This window comes from Coccinella septempunctata, chromosome 6 (assembly GCF_907165205.1).
Source record: "Coccinella septempunctata chromosome 6, icCocSept1.1, whole genome shotgun sequence".
NCBI lineage: Eukaryota > Metazoa > Arthropoda > Insecta > Coleoptera > Coccinellidae > Coccinella > Coccinella septempunctata.
In genome coordinates this window covers 25776154-25793900 of record NC_058194.1, presented here as the reverse complement: position 1 = coordinate 25793900, position 17747 = coordinate 25776154, and the positions used below count along the sequence as shown (strand labels likewise).

Genomic DNA, 17747 nt, shown 5'->3' with positions numbered 1-17747 from the left:
TTTCCAAGAAAATGTAGATTGTGGTTCAAAATAGGGGATTTGTTATTCTCACCAACTTCCATGAATTTCATTAATCCGTTATTTGATTCTTCCAATGAGAAAAATCAAATGTGCAATTATTTATGCTATTATTTATTGATATTTTTCCAGTGAATATACACTGAAAAACATTGAACTCTAACTTGATGAATATAGTTCAAGAGCTTTCTCCAAATGATGCGGGCTAATTGACTCGAAAAATATTTCTCTGAAAAGTGAAAATAAATTTGTATTTCTCACAGATTATTATACAATATTTCATATTAGCGAAACGCCCGCAGCGCTCTACGTGTGGGTTTTTCATTTTTCCGAGAACCGAGACCTTGATTCGTATAATTTCCATGAACTCCCACTCATCAGTTTCGAAAAATGTTCTGTCGAAAATATAATATCGAATTTATAAATTTAAATCCGTGAAAGCGCAAAATCCCCCTCAATTACACGAATTTTTAATATCACTCTGGAGGACATTCGAAATCATCTTCAATTCTACTTCAATGCTCAAAACTCTTGAGCTCTTTCTGTGATGTTACATATTTGAAAAAAGCTGTCTAGGAAAAAAGTCCATAGCTGCGAAAACTTGCCTGATCATTCATTGTAGAATTACTCAGTAAGAATTAATAATTCAGTGAATTATAATAAACTCATGATCCTTTTCAGTCGAACCGAGTTCAGGAGCTCATTTTTCCATATCCTCTTCGTTAATCGACTTAATTTGATGATCCAACTGTGATGAAATGATCGTCTCTAATATCATGGGTTCAGTCCGGCTTACTATTGTAAGCGTAATTGCTTTGACGAGCAATCAATAGCAACTGACTTATCGGCTCACTGGGTTTGAGATCCTATATAAATATTGCTGAATCGAGATAACATCTTTCCAAACAATATTCGAGAAATAATATCCCCCACAAATCACTGACAGAGAACAAGGGGAAGGAAGAAATTAAATGATTTTCGTGAAATCCGCAGCCTATACTCCATTCACTTTTATTTTGGCAGTCGGTTGGCCATGGAAATTTGACACATTTCACTCTTTATAGTACGAAAATGTGGGGTTATGAAGCTTGTCAAAACATTTTTGGGTTTTAAATCAACGCTATGTTGCCCGTTCTACGTAAAAATTTCTGTTATTACGTATTTTATCACAATGTCGAATCTCTTCGGAAAATATGGGACGAACATAATTGAAGTTTATACAAACTGATTGAAGGCATACCAAATCCAGTTATTTGCATGGAAAATACAAGAGATCAGTGTAATATCATAATATGCACTAGCTTGAGGAGAGTTAATGTTCGTTATCTTCTTTGGCTAAAGTTTGAATACGTTACATCACTTGTAGATTTCAAAAATATTAACCCGAAGATGAAATGCGTATGGTGCAGTGGTTGGGAATAGGTATATCCCGAAGGAATTAACAGATAATTACAAGAATGTTGAATTCTTCAACAAAAATCATCTTGCATCAATATAAGTAAAAGGAATTAAAGGAAGTTTCAATCAAAATGATCTTCACCTCTGAACAAAAATTTCACCTGAATAAACAATGAGCAGGACAACTGGCGCGTATTTGTGGCTGTTTATCTTAATGCATTGATATAAAATATAATAATAATTAGGTATTTATTGGTACCTTAAGACATTTACAATGTATAAGACAAGTCAAATGAAAAATAGACAAATCAATTTTCGGGAACTTATTCTACGATGACATTAATCGAAAATCTTGTAGTAAACTTTTCGCATTAATTCACACAAACATAAAATTCTCAAATTTTTTGGGTCTCCCAATAGAAGGAAATTCTTTGTCATCCTCTTCATTCACAATCTTTCTGATTGTGGAAATATTCAGCTGAAATATAAGTCATTTAGAATCAGATGAAACCTTATATAAATTCTCTTACATTGAATATGTTCGCTACCGTCTGACGTATTGTGGATTTTAGAATATCAGGGTTTAACTATTGGAATGAGCGGACCTAAATAGCACTTCCTGAAACCCTGTCTCTTTTTTCAATCACTTTTGGCATTTTCGTAATATTAATCATAGAAATACCTGATATTAATTGATATAAGTTGTGGCAATGGCGTTATGACATTAACGACATTTCATGAGTGCCAACCTTACTCCGTTCTAGTCACAAAAACTTGAGAAAATTATTTCATGGCCAACCGACTGCTAAAATGAATGTGAATGCAGTATATGAGCATTATTAACAGTCAAAGTCATCTTTCTAAAACGGACCGAAATAATTCGTAACCCCTTGAAGGTAATAAATGAGTGGAATGTTTCCTTTCCAAGATCAAAGTTGAAAAATATCAACTTTGCAAAAAAGATTCCGTTCCGAGATGACTCTCTGATATTTCACATCAATCATGTCTTTTGTTCCAGCGCCTTCCGAAAATTATCATTTAAATTTCCACGGGAAACCTATCTCGGATCTGATGTACAAAATGCTCCATCATCGGGAGTCTGCGAATAGTTCTCATCAGGCAATAAACGTATTATTGTCATTAATCATTTTATGGAAATTGCTTTTCAACGGCGAACTCCATTAATCTCCCCCTAGATGTTTACCCCCGACGATTAGTGCAGAATCAAGTGCCCATTTTCTTCCGAAATTTCCATTTTGCCGCTTAATTGTTGAAAAATTCGGTCGTAATGACGACGCGATTTCATTGTGGATGACTCTAGAAGGGTCTATCCGAAATTCAGAAGAAATTTGAAGACTAGGACAAATTTTTTTCCCTATTTCATCATCAACTGGTGATTCGTTCATTTCTTCTCCCTTGTAGTAAACTGATTCTTCCAGATACTCGTTTTCATCATCTGTAATTTAATCTCAATTTTCTTTCGATCGAGAACACCAATGTTTCTGCCTTATCGATATTCCTCCGAGCAGGGGTGGAATTTATGACTTTTCTCTCCTCAAACATGTTTGTATTTTCAACCCAGTATAATATTTCCTTCCAATAATTAGAGTGAAGAGAAAAGTGCAAAGCACAATCGCGATGTACGAGGATATATTGAAAAATTCTTAGCCTACTATAGAACCAAAGAGAATTTCAATGTCAAAATATTTTATTACTCAACATATTCTCTATATTGGATACATTAATTACAGCGAACCTGCAACGTCTCTAGACCTTTCAAAAAAAATGTTTCTTCTTGCTCTGCAAACCAGACCTCCACAGCTTCTATTACCTCCTCGTTGGAAGAAGATTTACGACCTTTCAAACTGTTTTTCAGTCGAGGAAAGAGATGATAGTCAGATGGAGCCAAATCTGGTGAATAAGGGGGTTGTTCTAGTAATTCAAAGCCTAAATCACGAAGTTTTTGCATGGCAACATGAGATTTGTGTGCAGGGGCGTTTTCCTACAAAAACGAAACACCTTTGGATAGCTTTCCGCGTTTTTTCTATTTAATTTTTTCCGTAGAGTGGTCAGTAATATCGAATAGTAATCTCTGGTTATTGTTCTACACTTATCCAAAAAATCAATCATGATTACTCCATGGCAATCCCTAAAAACTTAAGCAAGAACTTTTCCACCCGATTTTTGGACACGAAACTTCTTAGGTCTTGAGAACCTGAGTGTCGCCATTCCATCGATTGTTGCTTTGTTTCTGGATCGTAGAAAATGTACCCACTTCACATCCATAGTAACAATTCGGTTTAAGAAGTCTTCATCGTTTTCAAATCGAGCACAGATCGAACGCGATGCATCTACCCTTGCACGCTTTTGTTCAGCATTCAAACATTTGGGGATCCATTTTGCAGCAATTTTTCTCATGTCCAAATTGACGTGAACTATATGATGAACGCGTTCATATGAAATATTCAGTGCTTCAGATATCCGTGTTAGCCCAATTCGAAGGTCTGATAAAATCATGTCATGAACTGCATCTATATTTTCGGGGACTGACACAGAAACTGGCCTTCCCGATCATCTTCAATGGAAAATTTACCTCTTTTGCAGTCCAATTTTTCACGTTCGCTTACGAAGTACATTGATCACCAAGAGTATTAAGCATATCTTCGTAAATCTGCTTACCTCTTAACCCTTTTAAATACAGGTACTTGATGATGGCTCGATTCTCCAATTCTTCGAATTTCATAATTTCGGTGGACATCTTCTTTCTTTTTATTTATTGCGTTACTCTGGTTTACTTTTTTGACCTCAAAGTTCACACTGACACTTCTAATGACTTATTGTTCGTTGCTATGGTAACGCAATATTTTTTCTATGCATGGAACTGGTCTAGGCTAACTAGAATCAATACATCCTCGTATACTGCTCACTTATCACTCAGATACACAATAATCAATTAACTGATAACGAAAATGCAGAAATTTGAGAACTTTAAATCGATGTTGAGATCGTGTTGCTCATATAGTTCATTGGTCAACTGTCAATCGCCAGTAATTGTCAAACACTTGTCTGTGGAGGGTAGAATACCCAAATTGAACTTGCGCGCCAAATTCGAATTTCATCTAGTTTTCTTGATTTTCCCAGTCAACTATTCCGAAATTTTCTTCTCTTAAAACCTATAAACTATAAGGAAGGTTGCAGAGATAAATGAACAAAATCGCTTCACCTTTTTTTACGTCCAGCGATGACAACACATAACAACTGCATTCTTATTTATAAAGATTGATCTACTTTATATGGTGATAGTTCAATCTAATCTGAAAGGCAAGATTTTATCTCCAGTAAGAAAATCAGCTTAAAATATTCTTCAAAAGAATAATCCCTACATTTGACACCGACCATCTGTCTGACCATTAATTCAGTATTATGCAACTAGTCCATGGAAAAAATCCCCTTATACCTACCGTATGAAGGGGATTTAAGTCGTGGTTGTAATGATATCCCAACAACCTGCGAACAGGCTCGAAAAATGAAGGGTTGGCTTCACGCTCCTCCAGGCCCTTTGTGTGAAAAGAGTACGCTCGTTACATTGGTTTTAGGTGCGTGCATAGAAGACAAAAAACTTGTCCTACTTTATTTGTTCAGCTTCACTTAGACGGCGCGATATTCACAATGGACAGTGGCTTAACTAATTTGAATATCTATCGAATTAAGGGGAGGGTGACCGGAATCTTAAATGCTTGCCGTTGTGGAACGATATGAGATAGTTAACGGCCAGAGGACTTGCTAAGAGATTTTTATTTAGTCATGACTGTATATAAACAACTAAAATCTACAGAAGAATGCACCTATCATCCATATTTCATCTCACTGAAATCCCACATACGAGAATGTATCGATATCTAGTTAGCCAGTTCCATGCATAAAAAAATATTGTGTTACCATAGCAAAATACAATAACTCATTAGAAGTGTCACTGTGAAGTTTGAGGTCAAAAAGGTAAACCAGAGTTACGCAATAAATTAAAAGAAAGAAGATGTCCACCGAAATTGCGAAAATCGAAAAATTGGAGTATCAAGCCATCATCAAGTACCTGTATTTAAAAGGGTTAAGAGGTAAGCAGATTTACGAAGATATGCTCAATACCCTTGGTGATCAACGTCCTTCATATGCGACCGTGAAAAATTGGACTTCAAACTTCAAAAGAGGTAAATTTTTCATTGAAGATTATGACCGATTGGGAAGGGCCAGTTTCTCTATCAGTCCCCGAAAATATCGGTGCAGTTCATGACATGATTTTATCAGACCGTCGAATTGGTCTAAAAGGGATATCTGAAGCACTGAATATTTCATAAGAATGCGTTCATTATATAGCTCACGTAAATTTGGACATGAGAAAAATTCCTCCAAAATGGATCCCCAAATGTTTGAATGTTGACCAAAAGTGTGCAAGGGTAGAAGCATCGCGTTCGATCTGTGCTCGATTTGAAAACGATGTACACTTCTTAAACCGAATTGTTACTATTGATGAGACTTGGGTACACTTCTACGATCCAGAAACAAAGCAACAATCGATGGAATGGCGACACTGGTTCTCCAAGACCTAAGAAGTTTCGTGTCCAAAAATCTGCTGGAAAAGTTCTCGCTTCAGTTTTTTGGGATTGCCATGGCGTAATCATGATTGATTTTTTGGATAAGGGTAGAACAATAACCGGAGAGTACCATTTGACATTACTGACCACTCTACGGGAAAAAATTAAAGAGAAAAGAAGCGAAAAGCAATCCAAAGGTGTTTTGTTTTTGCAGGACAACGCCCCTGCACACAAATCTCATGTTGCCATGCAAAAATTCGTGATTTAGGGTTTCAATTACTAGAACATTCCCCTTATTCACCAGATTTGGCTCCATCCGACTATCATCTATTTCCTCAACTGAAAAAAGTTTAAAAGGTCGTAAATTTTCTTCCAACGATGAGTTAATAAAAGCTGTGGAGGTCTGGTTTGCAGAGCAAGAAGAAACATTTTTTTTTGAAAGGTCTAGAGACGTTACAGGTTCGCTGTAATAAATGTATCCAATTAAGAGGAGAATATGTTGAATAATAAAATATTTTGACATTGAAATTTTGTTTGGTTCTATAGTAGGCTGAGAATTTTTCAATATATTCTCGTAGTATCATAATCTAAACTCGGAAATTATAGTTGTTGAATGAATTAACTTTAATTCTAGCAAAAATTATACCAGAATAACATGAATCATTTGTGTCTTCCGCAAAATTCTCTATTTCCAATGTTTTTTTTCAGGATCTGGCCATGAAAGCGTGGCAAATCCATTCATAGGTCAACCCACTCCTAAGTTTATCTCAAGAGGAAGTACCTTTAGAGTAGTTACGGGTGATACAGTTATATTGCCATGTGAAGTCCAGAATTTAGGTAAGCACTTCTTCAATTTTTTTTCTAATCCCTATCAAACATGAATATGAAGTTTAATTAAATGCTGAAATCAAATCTGAAGTAAATTATGATACAAATGTATAGATGAGCCTTTGAAGCACGCTCAGTAGAGGGCCCCGAACAATATTAGTGGTTTGATGATCATATGATGCAGATATGATAACAAATATTTTCATCCTATAGCCTAATTCATCAATATCGACTTCCAATAGTTTTATATCGACTATAAACAAAGCAATAGTAGCCAGAAAAGTTACATTCCAATAAAGCCAGATAAACCTCCTGAACTGCGAGCCGCATCAAAAATGGCTTTCCTCCTACTGAAAACTGAATTTTAGAGGCCTCTTGAAATTCATATTCTAAAACGTGTGCGACGGAGAAAAGTGACTGTGACGTTTAATAATATTTCATCTCCGGTAACGGCCGTATTTTTGGGTTGGGGTATATATACACAGGCACTATTTGAGTGTATTCGATATGCAGAAGAACAGTTCCGTAGCGGTATCTTGGGTAATAGGAATACTATTGGCAGGAAGCGATACAGAATTCAGTTTTGTGTTAGGGAGGCAAGAATTCTTTTGATCTCGAATATTGCGTCCCATATCCTCCCAATAACTTCTTTATGTCGTATGATATTCAGGAAATTTTTGTGGAATGAATAAGTGTGCATACGTTATATCATTTTTTTTCTTGTTAAAAAAGATTCTGTTTGGTTAAAACAATTAAACAGGGTGTTGCATCAAATAAGTGCGAAAGTTTTTAGGGGGTGAGGACTTGTCGAAAATTAAAGGGGGTCTTTCATGTAAACTGAAGCTCTTAGGCCTCTCCTTGTAAGATTAAACGCATGTTCTACCAATAAAAAGGCTACCTATGAAATTTTTTTGAATTCTGCTATACCAAATACTGCCATTGAAATAATTGGTTTGATTGAAATACACTGCGCAAAAAAATTAACGCACATTATGGAAATCTCAAATTTATTCTACAACTGAAGGTGTTCTCAATGATAATTATTTTTATCAGAATTATGCATGCATATGTTATCCACTTTCAACGGTTTTCTTCAATACAGATGTTTTTTCCCAGCAGGAATAAAAAAAGATGATATTATCAGATTTTGAATCAGTTGTTCTCGATCAATTCTAGCGATCAATAGTTTTTCTTTCGTTTGATTACACTCGATCGCTATGCAACGCGAAACACGCAATTTGACCCAAGAGGAATGTGCCCAGGCGGTAGTTTTGCGAGAAGAAGGGTGGACATACACAAGAATTGCAGAAAGGTTTGGAGTTTCCCATACAAGTGTGTCCAGAATGTTGCAGCGATTCAGGGAGACATGTCCGAAGACCAGGACAGGGTAGACCACGGGTATCAACTGCCATTCAAGAACGTTACTTCAGAGTTTCTTCGTTGAGACAACGGTTTGCAACCGCTCGCCTCCTTCAAATTCAGCTTGAGCAAACTCATGAGGTGCAAATTATCAGACAATAAGAAATCGCCTCAGAGAATATGATTTAATGCCTCGTGTCACGGCAAGAGGCCCAGCTCTTACCCCAGCCCATCGAAGGGCGCGTTTGGATTTTGCGAGAGAGCATATCCATTGGGAAGAGGCCGATTCGGAAAGAGTTCTCTTCACAGATGAGTCTAGATTCTGCCTCTACCATTGTGATCGACGTTCCCTTGTATACAGACATCCACATGAAAGATATGCTCAGTGCAATTTCCTGAATACTACTGGTTTCGGGGGAGGATCGATTATGGTATGGGGTGGAATATCTTTGACTGCTCGCACAGACCTAGTGGTCGTTGATAATGGAGCTATGAATTCTGATAAGTATATAAGGAACATTCTTGAAGAGCATGTAGTGCCATTTGCCCCATACATTGGTGAAAATTTCATTTTTTTGGACGATAATGCCAGACCCCATCGTGCGCGCATCGTTCAGGAGTACCTTGAAGAGGTTGAAGTCTCTCGAATGGAATGGCCAGCAAGAAGTGCAGATCTCCGATTGAGCAGGTTTGGGACAACCTCAATAGAAGGCTGAGAAGTTCAGAAAATCATCCAGCTACTCTTAATGACTTAGGAATCAAACTCGGAGAAATCTGGGAACGATTAGATCAGAACATTTTAAGATCATTTTGAGTATGCACCGTCGTTGCCGAGTTGTAATCAACGCAAGGGGTGGAAATACCAAGTATTAAATCACTTATCAGCATTTTAGTATTTTGAAAATTGTTCCTTTCTCTTCTTTCACATAAGATTCGGTGAAATCCTGAATTTTTCTTCCACTTAATGTGTCTTGTTTCGTTCAAAACCTTCCGAGAGAACATAAAAAATAAGTTAATGTAGAGTTAACTTTCATTAAAATTGAGATTTTCAGAATGTGCGTTAATTTTTTTGCGCAGTGTATATGATTCCTCTTGAGGAATACGAATTCCGAAATTCAAAATCTATATTTAGTCAGATTATTAGTCAATGGACGATTTGCCTACTTTTGATGCAAAATCTCAAAGTGCTGTTTAATTTCTCATTGTCCCTCCTTGAGTCCGAATACATTTGATTAACCGGACCTAATGAAATTGTCATGTCCGGTTCAGAGTCCCGCGATAAGCTGTGGAACATCTGGTTCGAGATGAGACCCATATTACTGTTCTTTTCAGGAGGGTCTGAATCGTAAAAAACTCCCGAAGATACTTCCCCTCTAAGTAGGAGAGTAACAACGTGATTATTTGATTAAGTGAAGAGCACCTGGAAGTTGCTGCTCGGTCTGGCTCGATAAAATTCATTGGACTGTGAGAATTTTGAATGGGATGAGGGTCAAGGGTTGTCTGACATCGAGTGTTTTGCAGGATCGTTTAGATATCATCCGTATCCACTGTACAATATGGTTGATATTTTTTCCACGGTTATATAATAGTGCTTTTGTTTGACTGTTTATTGAACACGATATGCTACGAACTCCAGGGTAATTCAATGAGTCAAATTTTCGATAACACATAGTTTGAAAGGTCTAGAATAATGTGAGGAGAAGGTTTATAAAAAAAATTACCCAATCATCGAAGAGATCGTTCTACTATCAAACTCATAATTAATAGGGAATACTCCTTCTTACGAAAATGATGTATTTTTTATGGAATATCTTTGAAACGTCACATTTTGAAATAACCATTTCAACCGTTTCCCAAAAATATTTTAAGCACTTAAAAATGAAAAATAAAAATGGGTTTAATGTTTAAAGCGTTTTGTGAGAATTTTACAAGCTGGCAACATCGACTGAAATATGCCTTGATAATAAAGGACGACAAATGCATTATCTTGATGAGATAGACAAAGATGGCTGTCTATGAAGTCTGCGACGAACGAGGAAAAACGTAAAATTTTATGGGATTTATATGGCCGGTTGCAGTTGAAGCTCGCCAGTAAGTACGCGCCTGTAGATCAACAGCTGTTATTTCATAAACAAGCTGATCGGACATTGTTCTTTTCATTGTCTTGTATGCGCTGTTGCCAAATCTTAAACTCCACACAAAACTATTTAAATTTTAAAACCCCATATTTGAAGGTTGATTTTGAATAGTTTCCGTGGTGAATTTGAAAAAATTATGAATTAAACTCATACTTATTCAGTTTAAACTTGCATATGCAGTGATAACCCAAATTGAGGAGAATAAGTATGAAACATTTTTTTGAAGAATCTCTAAGGAGTTAGAGATTCTTCAAAAAAATTTTTCATACTAAAGCTCTGCAGATGTACCAGAGAAAATGAGTAGCGATGCTGTAGAAAACATATTTTTTATTAGAAATGAAAAATGGTTATTATTAAATTTACTGGTTGTGAAGGAATAGTTCCTTTTCAAAAAAAGGTAGTGTATCATATATTTCTTTTTCTTGAGAAGTTTCTGCTTAGGTACATGTACAGCCCCCCGAAGATGACGCCAAAGAAGGAATTTTTAATTTAACCCTTAGAAACCAAGAAACTGCAGAATGAAATTAAACAGACATTTCATGCGAGCGAGAAGGACTCAAGAAATATTGTTCTTGTTGATTGGAAGTTGTGAGGGGTAGAAAAAATCACCTAAAATTTTGTTAAAATTGTAAAATTTGTTACAAAACTTTTTTCTTCATTCATATGATAGGGGGAGTCCGGAAGACTTGCTCAGGTAGGAGACTTGAACCACCTCGAATATTTCAATTCAAATTTGGGGCTATCGGTATTGTAAATAGTTTGCGACATACTCGTAACAAGGCACAACTAGTGGTGACTTCTTTTTGGCCGCCATCAGAACAGTTCTGGAGTGAGGGGGTTGAACGTGATTTTGTTGTTAGGAAATCAGAAATTTAATAATTTTTGTTTATTACACTGTCTGAAAAGTTTAATAGGTGCGTGGTTTTATTTAGTTTTATTGCTTTCATTGATCAATATTGTTGTACAAATAATGAACCTTTTTAATGATGGTCGAAAAGTTTCAAGAAAACATCTGTTGAAAAGACTGAAAGGGAGTGTGGGAGACTTCACCCATGCTATGGTCGGGAGACATATTCAGTGGTCCAAGTTTCCCACAAGCTCACATAATACTTTGCTTCAAAAAGAAAAAATTGAATAATAGAAATAAAATATAAGTACACAAAGGTTAAAAAAAGTAGAAAACATCTCGGAAATAAGTGAGAGTGACACTGAAACACTGAAACACTGATACATCTGATGATGAAAACCTTGACATAGACAAGTAAAACACATCTAGGAAATAAGTGAAATTGTTTTTTTTCAATGTTTTTCCTGATAAACAAACTTATGGTCAAGTCTCTCTCGCCCCCTGCTCAACTCTCCCATGGGTTAGGGAAACATGAGCCAATTTTCGGTTCGTAAAAGAAGAATGGCTGTACTCAAAATGTTCATCTCACCATCTCTCTACTATTATTATCTATCGTTACCTATTTTTGGGCATGATATCTTCACGCAAACAAATGAGTTGCTTGTTGCTACCATTTACAGAGACAACTTAAGTGGCTTCAGAGTGAAAAGGGGTTCAACTCTACCGGACTCCCCATACCATTTGAAAATTGATTTCAGATAACTTGATCCAATCTGAATAAAAAAGTCCTTATTTATATCAAATTCCGATTTTTGAGAAAAAACTATCAACAGGTACGTTTAATCTGAATGAATTCACACATCATGAACTATACGTCGAAGAAACTATTTTATTCTATCTCCAGACGAAAGAAAACTCACCAACTTGTAATTGAGTGTGAATGCAGTATCTTCTTTAAAAAATATAGTGTGCCAAGATGAAAATAATTCGCAATTTTATTGAGTCGAGCAATTATTCATGTTCTTTGTTGAAATGCATTTTGCCATTTTGGCCAAGCGAGCGTCTGAAATGGAGAAGTTTATAAATCACGTCTTGCCACTCGAATTATAACGAGAAATTATAATTTTTACGAAAAAGGTACCATCCATGGTGAAATATTTTTCTTCATCAATTTGAACGCAAACTGGAAGAAATGCCGCGACACTGAAAGAATTTGAATCGAACAATCCCCCATCCCTAATGAAGCACTTTTTCGCAGTAAATTTCAGGTTGAATAAGACCTTTTTGTCTTGCGCTCCTCATTCGAGGCCCTCAAAGAAAAGTTCCACCGATTCGAACTACAGAAACGAATGAGGTATTTACACTTCTTACAAACGAGTCGAAGAACCGGATTCTTTTTGCCCCCAAACTCCAGGAACTTCCACATCTGCGGGCATCAGCGATCCATGAAGAAATTATTCGGAATAAAATTCTGCATCCAAGTTAGTCTCGGGTTGGGCACCGCAGGGATCAGAGACTTCAGGTGAGAATTACTCAGCCGAATAACGATGTAAATATAGAATTTTATCGAATTTTCCGAGATTAGCCTACTGCGTGCATGCACGGAGTTCGCGGATGTAATTTTATTCATTATGTCAAATCAAACAATCTGAAGCCTCGGGGATCTCCACGAACGTCATGTTTCAATTTGAACGGCCCAGGGCTGGATTTGGACGGATTTTCACGAACAGAGTTGGAGGATTGAGCGCTTTGGAGGATATGGAGCTGTTGGTGTTTCTGCTGAATGTAGGATCAGTCTGGATGTCCAGAAAATGTCCATTTTCTCTTTCTGAAGATCCCAATTTTTAACAGAATGCAGAAGTGGTTAAAATGAGCCTATACAAAACTTTCACAAGATGAAGCTCGAAAAATCCTCATGAAACATGTCTAAATACGACCCTAGATAGAGTGTGATTCGCATTAAACATCGTGAAACTGAGAGAAAAAACAGTTTATATATTAATAAATCGACTATTTATTTGATTTCGTTTAGAATATTGACCCTTTCGATTTTAGACTGGAAAAGCGAATAATGGGCAAATTAATGGCGGTTTTTTATGAAACATAGTTCTTTTCGATACTCTATCTCTTGACAGAAAAAAAATTGTGGAAAATACTGGGTACTTTGCTTTCATACAAATACAAATAACAGAATAATATGAAGCATGAATTCACCAAAAATTTCAAATCGCGTATTTGAAAAACGTTATAAAAAATTCAGTAATTTGGCTATTTTCATACAAAATACATCCTGTTATTCCGAAAGATATACAGCATATTCTTCATAGTAGAACACACATTCACATATTCGATCTTAGTTGCAGCAGAAATTTCCACCCAATCAATAAAATTCTTTATACCATATATGCAGGGTGAGTCTTTGAATCGTACAAATATTTTAACACTACATTCTTGAGGTTAAAAGAAACACTTTTTTCCTATACCATTTTTTCCGATTCGACCCTGATAAAGAGTTATAGTCACTTTAAGTTTTCCTAATGAGCTGTGCCACCCCTGGAAAACAAAATAACCTTCAAAATAACTAGCTAAATCTGTGATAGTACACATCTGTGGATCTTTTAACAGAGTTTTATTCAGCCAAAGTACCCAATTTTTCAAATTTCCTAGACACTTTTTAATTTTTCATTATCAAATTACTCTGAAACTGCGCGTTATACGTGAAAATATAAAGAATACTTTCATTTTACACGTTCAAATATTCATTAGATAGCGTCAAACTCAGTTTCAAGAGTTTTTGGTATATTTATGGTACGTAATGGTCATAATGAAAAGACGTGGGTGATATTCTATGTTCGAAAAAGATTAATCAAATAAATGAAAAACTATATTCCGAAATTCTTTTCATTCCATAAAACCGTTTCTGACAGAATTAAAATATAAGTTTTCGATGGTTTTTCAGCACCCTGTATCTTTTGAACCGAGCCGATTCGGAAAAAATGGTAAACAAAAAAGGGTTTCTTTTGACCACAAGAATCCACTGCTTAAATATTTGTACGAGTCAAAGACTCATCCTGTATAGTACAGACCGCTAGGTATGGCAGGCATTATCTCATCGATGAAAATTCCTGTTCCTTCTCCATGTCATTCAGCGGCATTCCCATTTGAGGCGGGGAATACAGTGCATTTCACCACCTCTGCAAGCCCCAGGCATTCGGTCCCCAAAACACAATTTCCAGATTCTCGAATGTTACATTCAAGCATGTAATCAGCATGCTGGAATATTTTTGGTCTACGAATCCCGTTGATTGCGTGCTGACTACCTGAAAAATGAGCTTCTTTGAATAGTGAGCCTTAAGGTTATGTTGGTGGAAAATTAAAAATCACGCTATGGAAATACACTGGCATTTTGTGAATTGGAAATTTCTGTTCGCTCTATCCGAATATGAAGTAGTGAGGTGAATTTTTTGTTTGCTTGTTCGCTCTCCAGGAAAGGAAAACCCATAGCACCCATTTTGAATTGCTATAAAGATCATACTTCGCTAGAAACACTAAAGCGGGATGTACACGATCTACAGCTTCAAAGCCTCTACTGCTGCGTAAGAATCTGGAAACATAATTTTCTGCATCTGAGCAAAGCTTAGACCTATAGAAGAGACGCAAAAGTCTCCGATATACCAACAGCAGAAGACTGGCTGTTGTAATTGGGCAGTCAATCAGTCATACTGTTTTTTTCTGGATTGAATTCAAGAGAATGAATGTTTGGGTGCAAAGCCCCAGAAAGAAAAATAGATTAATTTGATCTTGCAAGAAATGTTACCTAGCTTTGAATAGATATTAATCATATTATTTGAAGTGGACTTCGCAATGTTGACTTCAAATTCTCCAAACGAGCGAAGGAATTAAAAGTCACACCTCACACTTAAGGTAACATAGACTTCCTTGGTATATTCGTCAATAACTTTGTGTATCTACTGTGTAGTCTACGCTGTTATGAAACCAATTGTGGAGCGTGGTATGATATTGAGTATTTCAATCCGTATTTTTTTATTTTGTGACCTTGAGTGGAAAAAAAGATGAAAAGATAAAAACATAAGGCCCAAATTTCAGCATTTCAATATTATTCATGTTTCTGGATATTTCCAATTACTGGTAAAAGTAGTTCAAGTAATTGACATAAAAAGCCTGTGCTAATACGATGATTGGATATATACTCCACTCAGATTTATTTTAGCAGTCGGTTGGCCATGAAATAATTTTCTCAAGTTCTTGTAACTAGAACGGAGTAAGGTTGGCACTCATGAAATGTCGTTAATGTCATAACGCCGTTGCCACAACTAATATCAATTTTTATCACGAAAATGCCGAAAGTGATTGCAAAAAGAGAAGACAGGGTTTCAGGAAGTGCTATTTAGAATTCAGTTCCGCTCATTCAAATAGTTATACCCTGATATTCTAAAATCCACAATACGTTAGACAGTAGCGAACATATTCAATGTAAGAGAATTTATATAATGTTTCATCTGAATCTAAACGAATTATATTTCAGCAGAATATTTCCACAATCAGAAAGATTGTGAATGAAGAGGATAACAAAAAATTTCCTTCTATTGGGAGAGCCAAAAAGTGGTGGCATTTGAGAATTTTATGTTTGAGTGAATTAATGCGAAAAGTACCACAGGATTTTCGATAAATGTCATCGTAGTATAAGATCCCGAAAATTGATTTTTCTATTTTTCATTTGACTTGTCCTATACATTATAAATGTCTTAAGGTACCAATAAATACCCAATTATTATTATTATATCAATGTATTAAGTTGAACAGCCACAAATACGCGCCAGTTGTCCTGTTAATTGTTTATTCGTGTGAAATTTTTGTTCAAAGGTAAAGTTTATCTTGACTTGAAACTTCCTTTAAGTCCTACTTATTTTGATGCAAGATGATTTTTGTTGAAGAATTTAAAATTCTTGTAATTATCTGTTAATTCCTTCGGAAGATATCATATGCATTTCATCTTCGGGTTAATATTTTTGAAATCTACAACTGATGTAACGTATTCAAACTTTAGCCAAAGAAGATAACGAGCATTAACTCTCCTCAAGCTAGTGCATGTTATGATATTATACTGATCTCTTATATTTTCCATGCAAATAACTGGATTTGGTATGCCTTCAATCAGTTTGTATAAACTTCAATTATGTTCGTCACATATTTTCCGAAGAGATTCGACATTGTCTTAAAATACGTAATAACAGAAACTTTCTCGTAGAACGGGCAACAGCGTTGATTTAAAATCCAAAAATGTTTCGACAAGCGTCATAACCCCACATTTTCGTACTATACAGAGTGAAATGTGTCAAATTTCCATGGCCAACCGAGTGCTAAAATAAAAATGAATGGAGTATAGATATATCAACATTTTGTTCTATTTCCATAATGTACCTATGTTTAGTTTGCGATGAAATAACAATTGATTGTTCTGATATTGACTGATATTATTCGGGAAGTATTTACTTTAGAGCATTTTTAGCAATTCAGTAACAGCGTATTCCGTTATCCTCGGTGTTCGAACACAATGGCTGATCATACCCCCTGTTTACAATTCAGGCGTGTTCCGAAATTGTAAACAAACATAATGGAATGAAACATTGATGCCCGCCGCACAAATGAAACCGCAGAACCATACTGGATCTACTTCCGAAAACTTAAATAGGACGCGTATCAATTTATATGTATAATTGGAGGCCTCATTTGCATATAGATTGCAAACATTGACGATGCCAGGGAGTAATACGCAGGTTGAGTAGGAGTATTTCCCCAGATACCTTGGCGGTATTTTCATATTGAGGTGAAATAAGGCTGAACTCCTGCTTCTTCGTACTGCTCCTGCGGGGATGGTAGAAACATGCATTACAGGCGAAATGAACTAGTAAACGTTAAGTGTGTTCAAGGGGATATCGAGAAAATTTCAGCTCTGTCGAGAATAACAGAAACAGGAGCTACTTCGAAGCAATTCCACCCGGAGTAGATACATGCATGTGAAAGATATGCAAATTCATTTTTTAAATTTCCTCTATGAAATCAACCATTACTATAGCTTTCTCTCTTCTCGAGTGAAGAAGACCGTGTACTTTTATTGCCTAATGAAAATCACATACTCGTTGGTCTGCCTGTCATTGACTCGTTCAAATATTTCAACAGTAGGTTCTTGAGGTCGCTTTTTTTTTAAATCGGCTTAGTTTAAAAGATTCAGGCTGTTGAGAAACCTAAAAAAAACTATTTTTAGTTCTATCTCACAAACGGTTTTATCGAATGAAATGAATTTTAGAATATAGTTCTCATTTATTCGATGAATCTTTCTAGAACACAAGATATCACCCACGTCTTCCAGGTTTCTCATTATGACCATTACGTACCATAAAAATACCAACAATTCAAAGAATCCAACTCTTGAATCTAAGTTGGACGCTATCTAATGAATATTTGAACGTTTTGTAAAATAAGAGTATTCTTCATATTTTCACGTATAATGCGCCGTATTCGAGTAATTTGATGTTCAAAAATTGAAAA

At 35.8% G+C, this 17747-nt stretch overlaps 1 protein-coding gene across 1 annotated transcript in view; it reads left to right on the top strand.

The window, feature by feature from the left end:
• The window catches only part of LOC123315671 (MAM domain-containing glycosylphosphatidylinositol anchor protein 2-like), a 99199-nt gene that overhangs the window by 8868 nt on the left and 72584 nt on the right, over positions 1-17747 (top strand). Inside the window, exon 2 of the mRNA XM_044901492.1 lies at positions 6714-6842. Within this exon, the coding sequence (XP_044757427.1) occupies positions 6714-6842 (129 nt within the window). The remainder of the gene's footprint in view (positions 1-6713; positions 6843-17747) is intronic.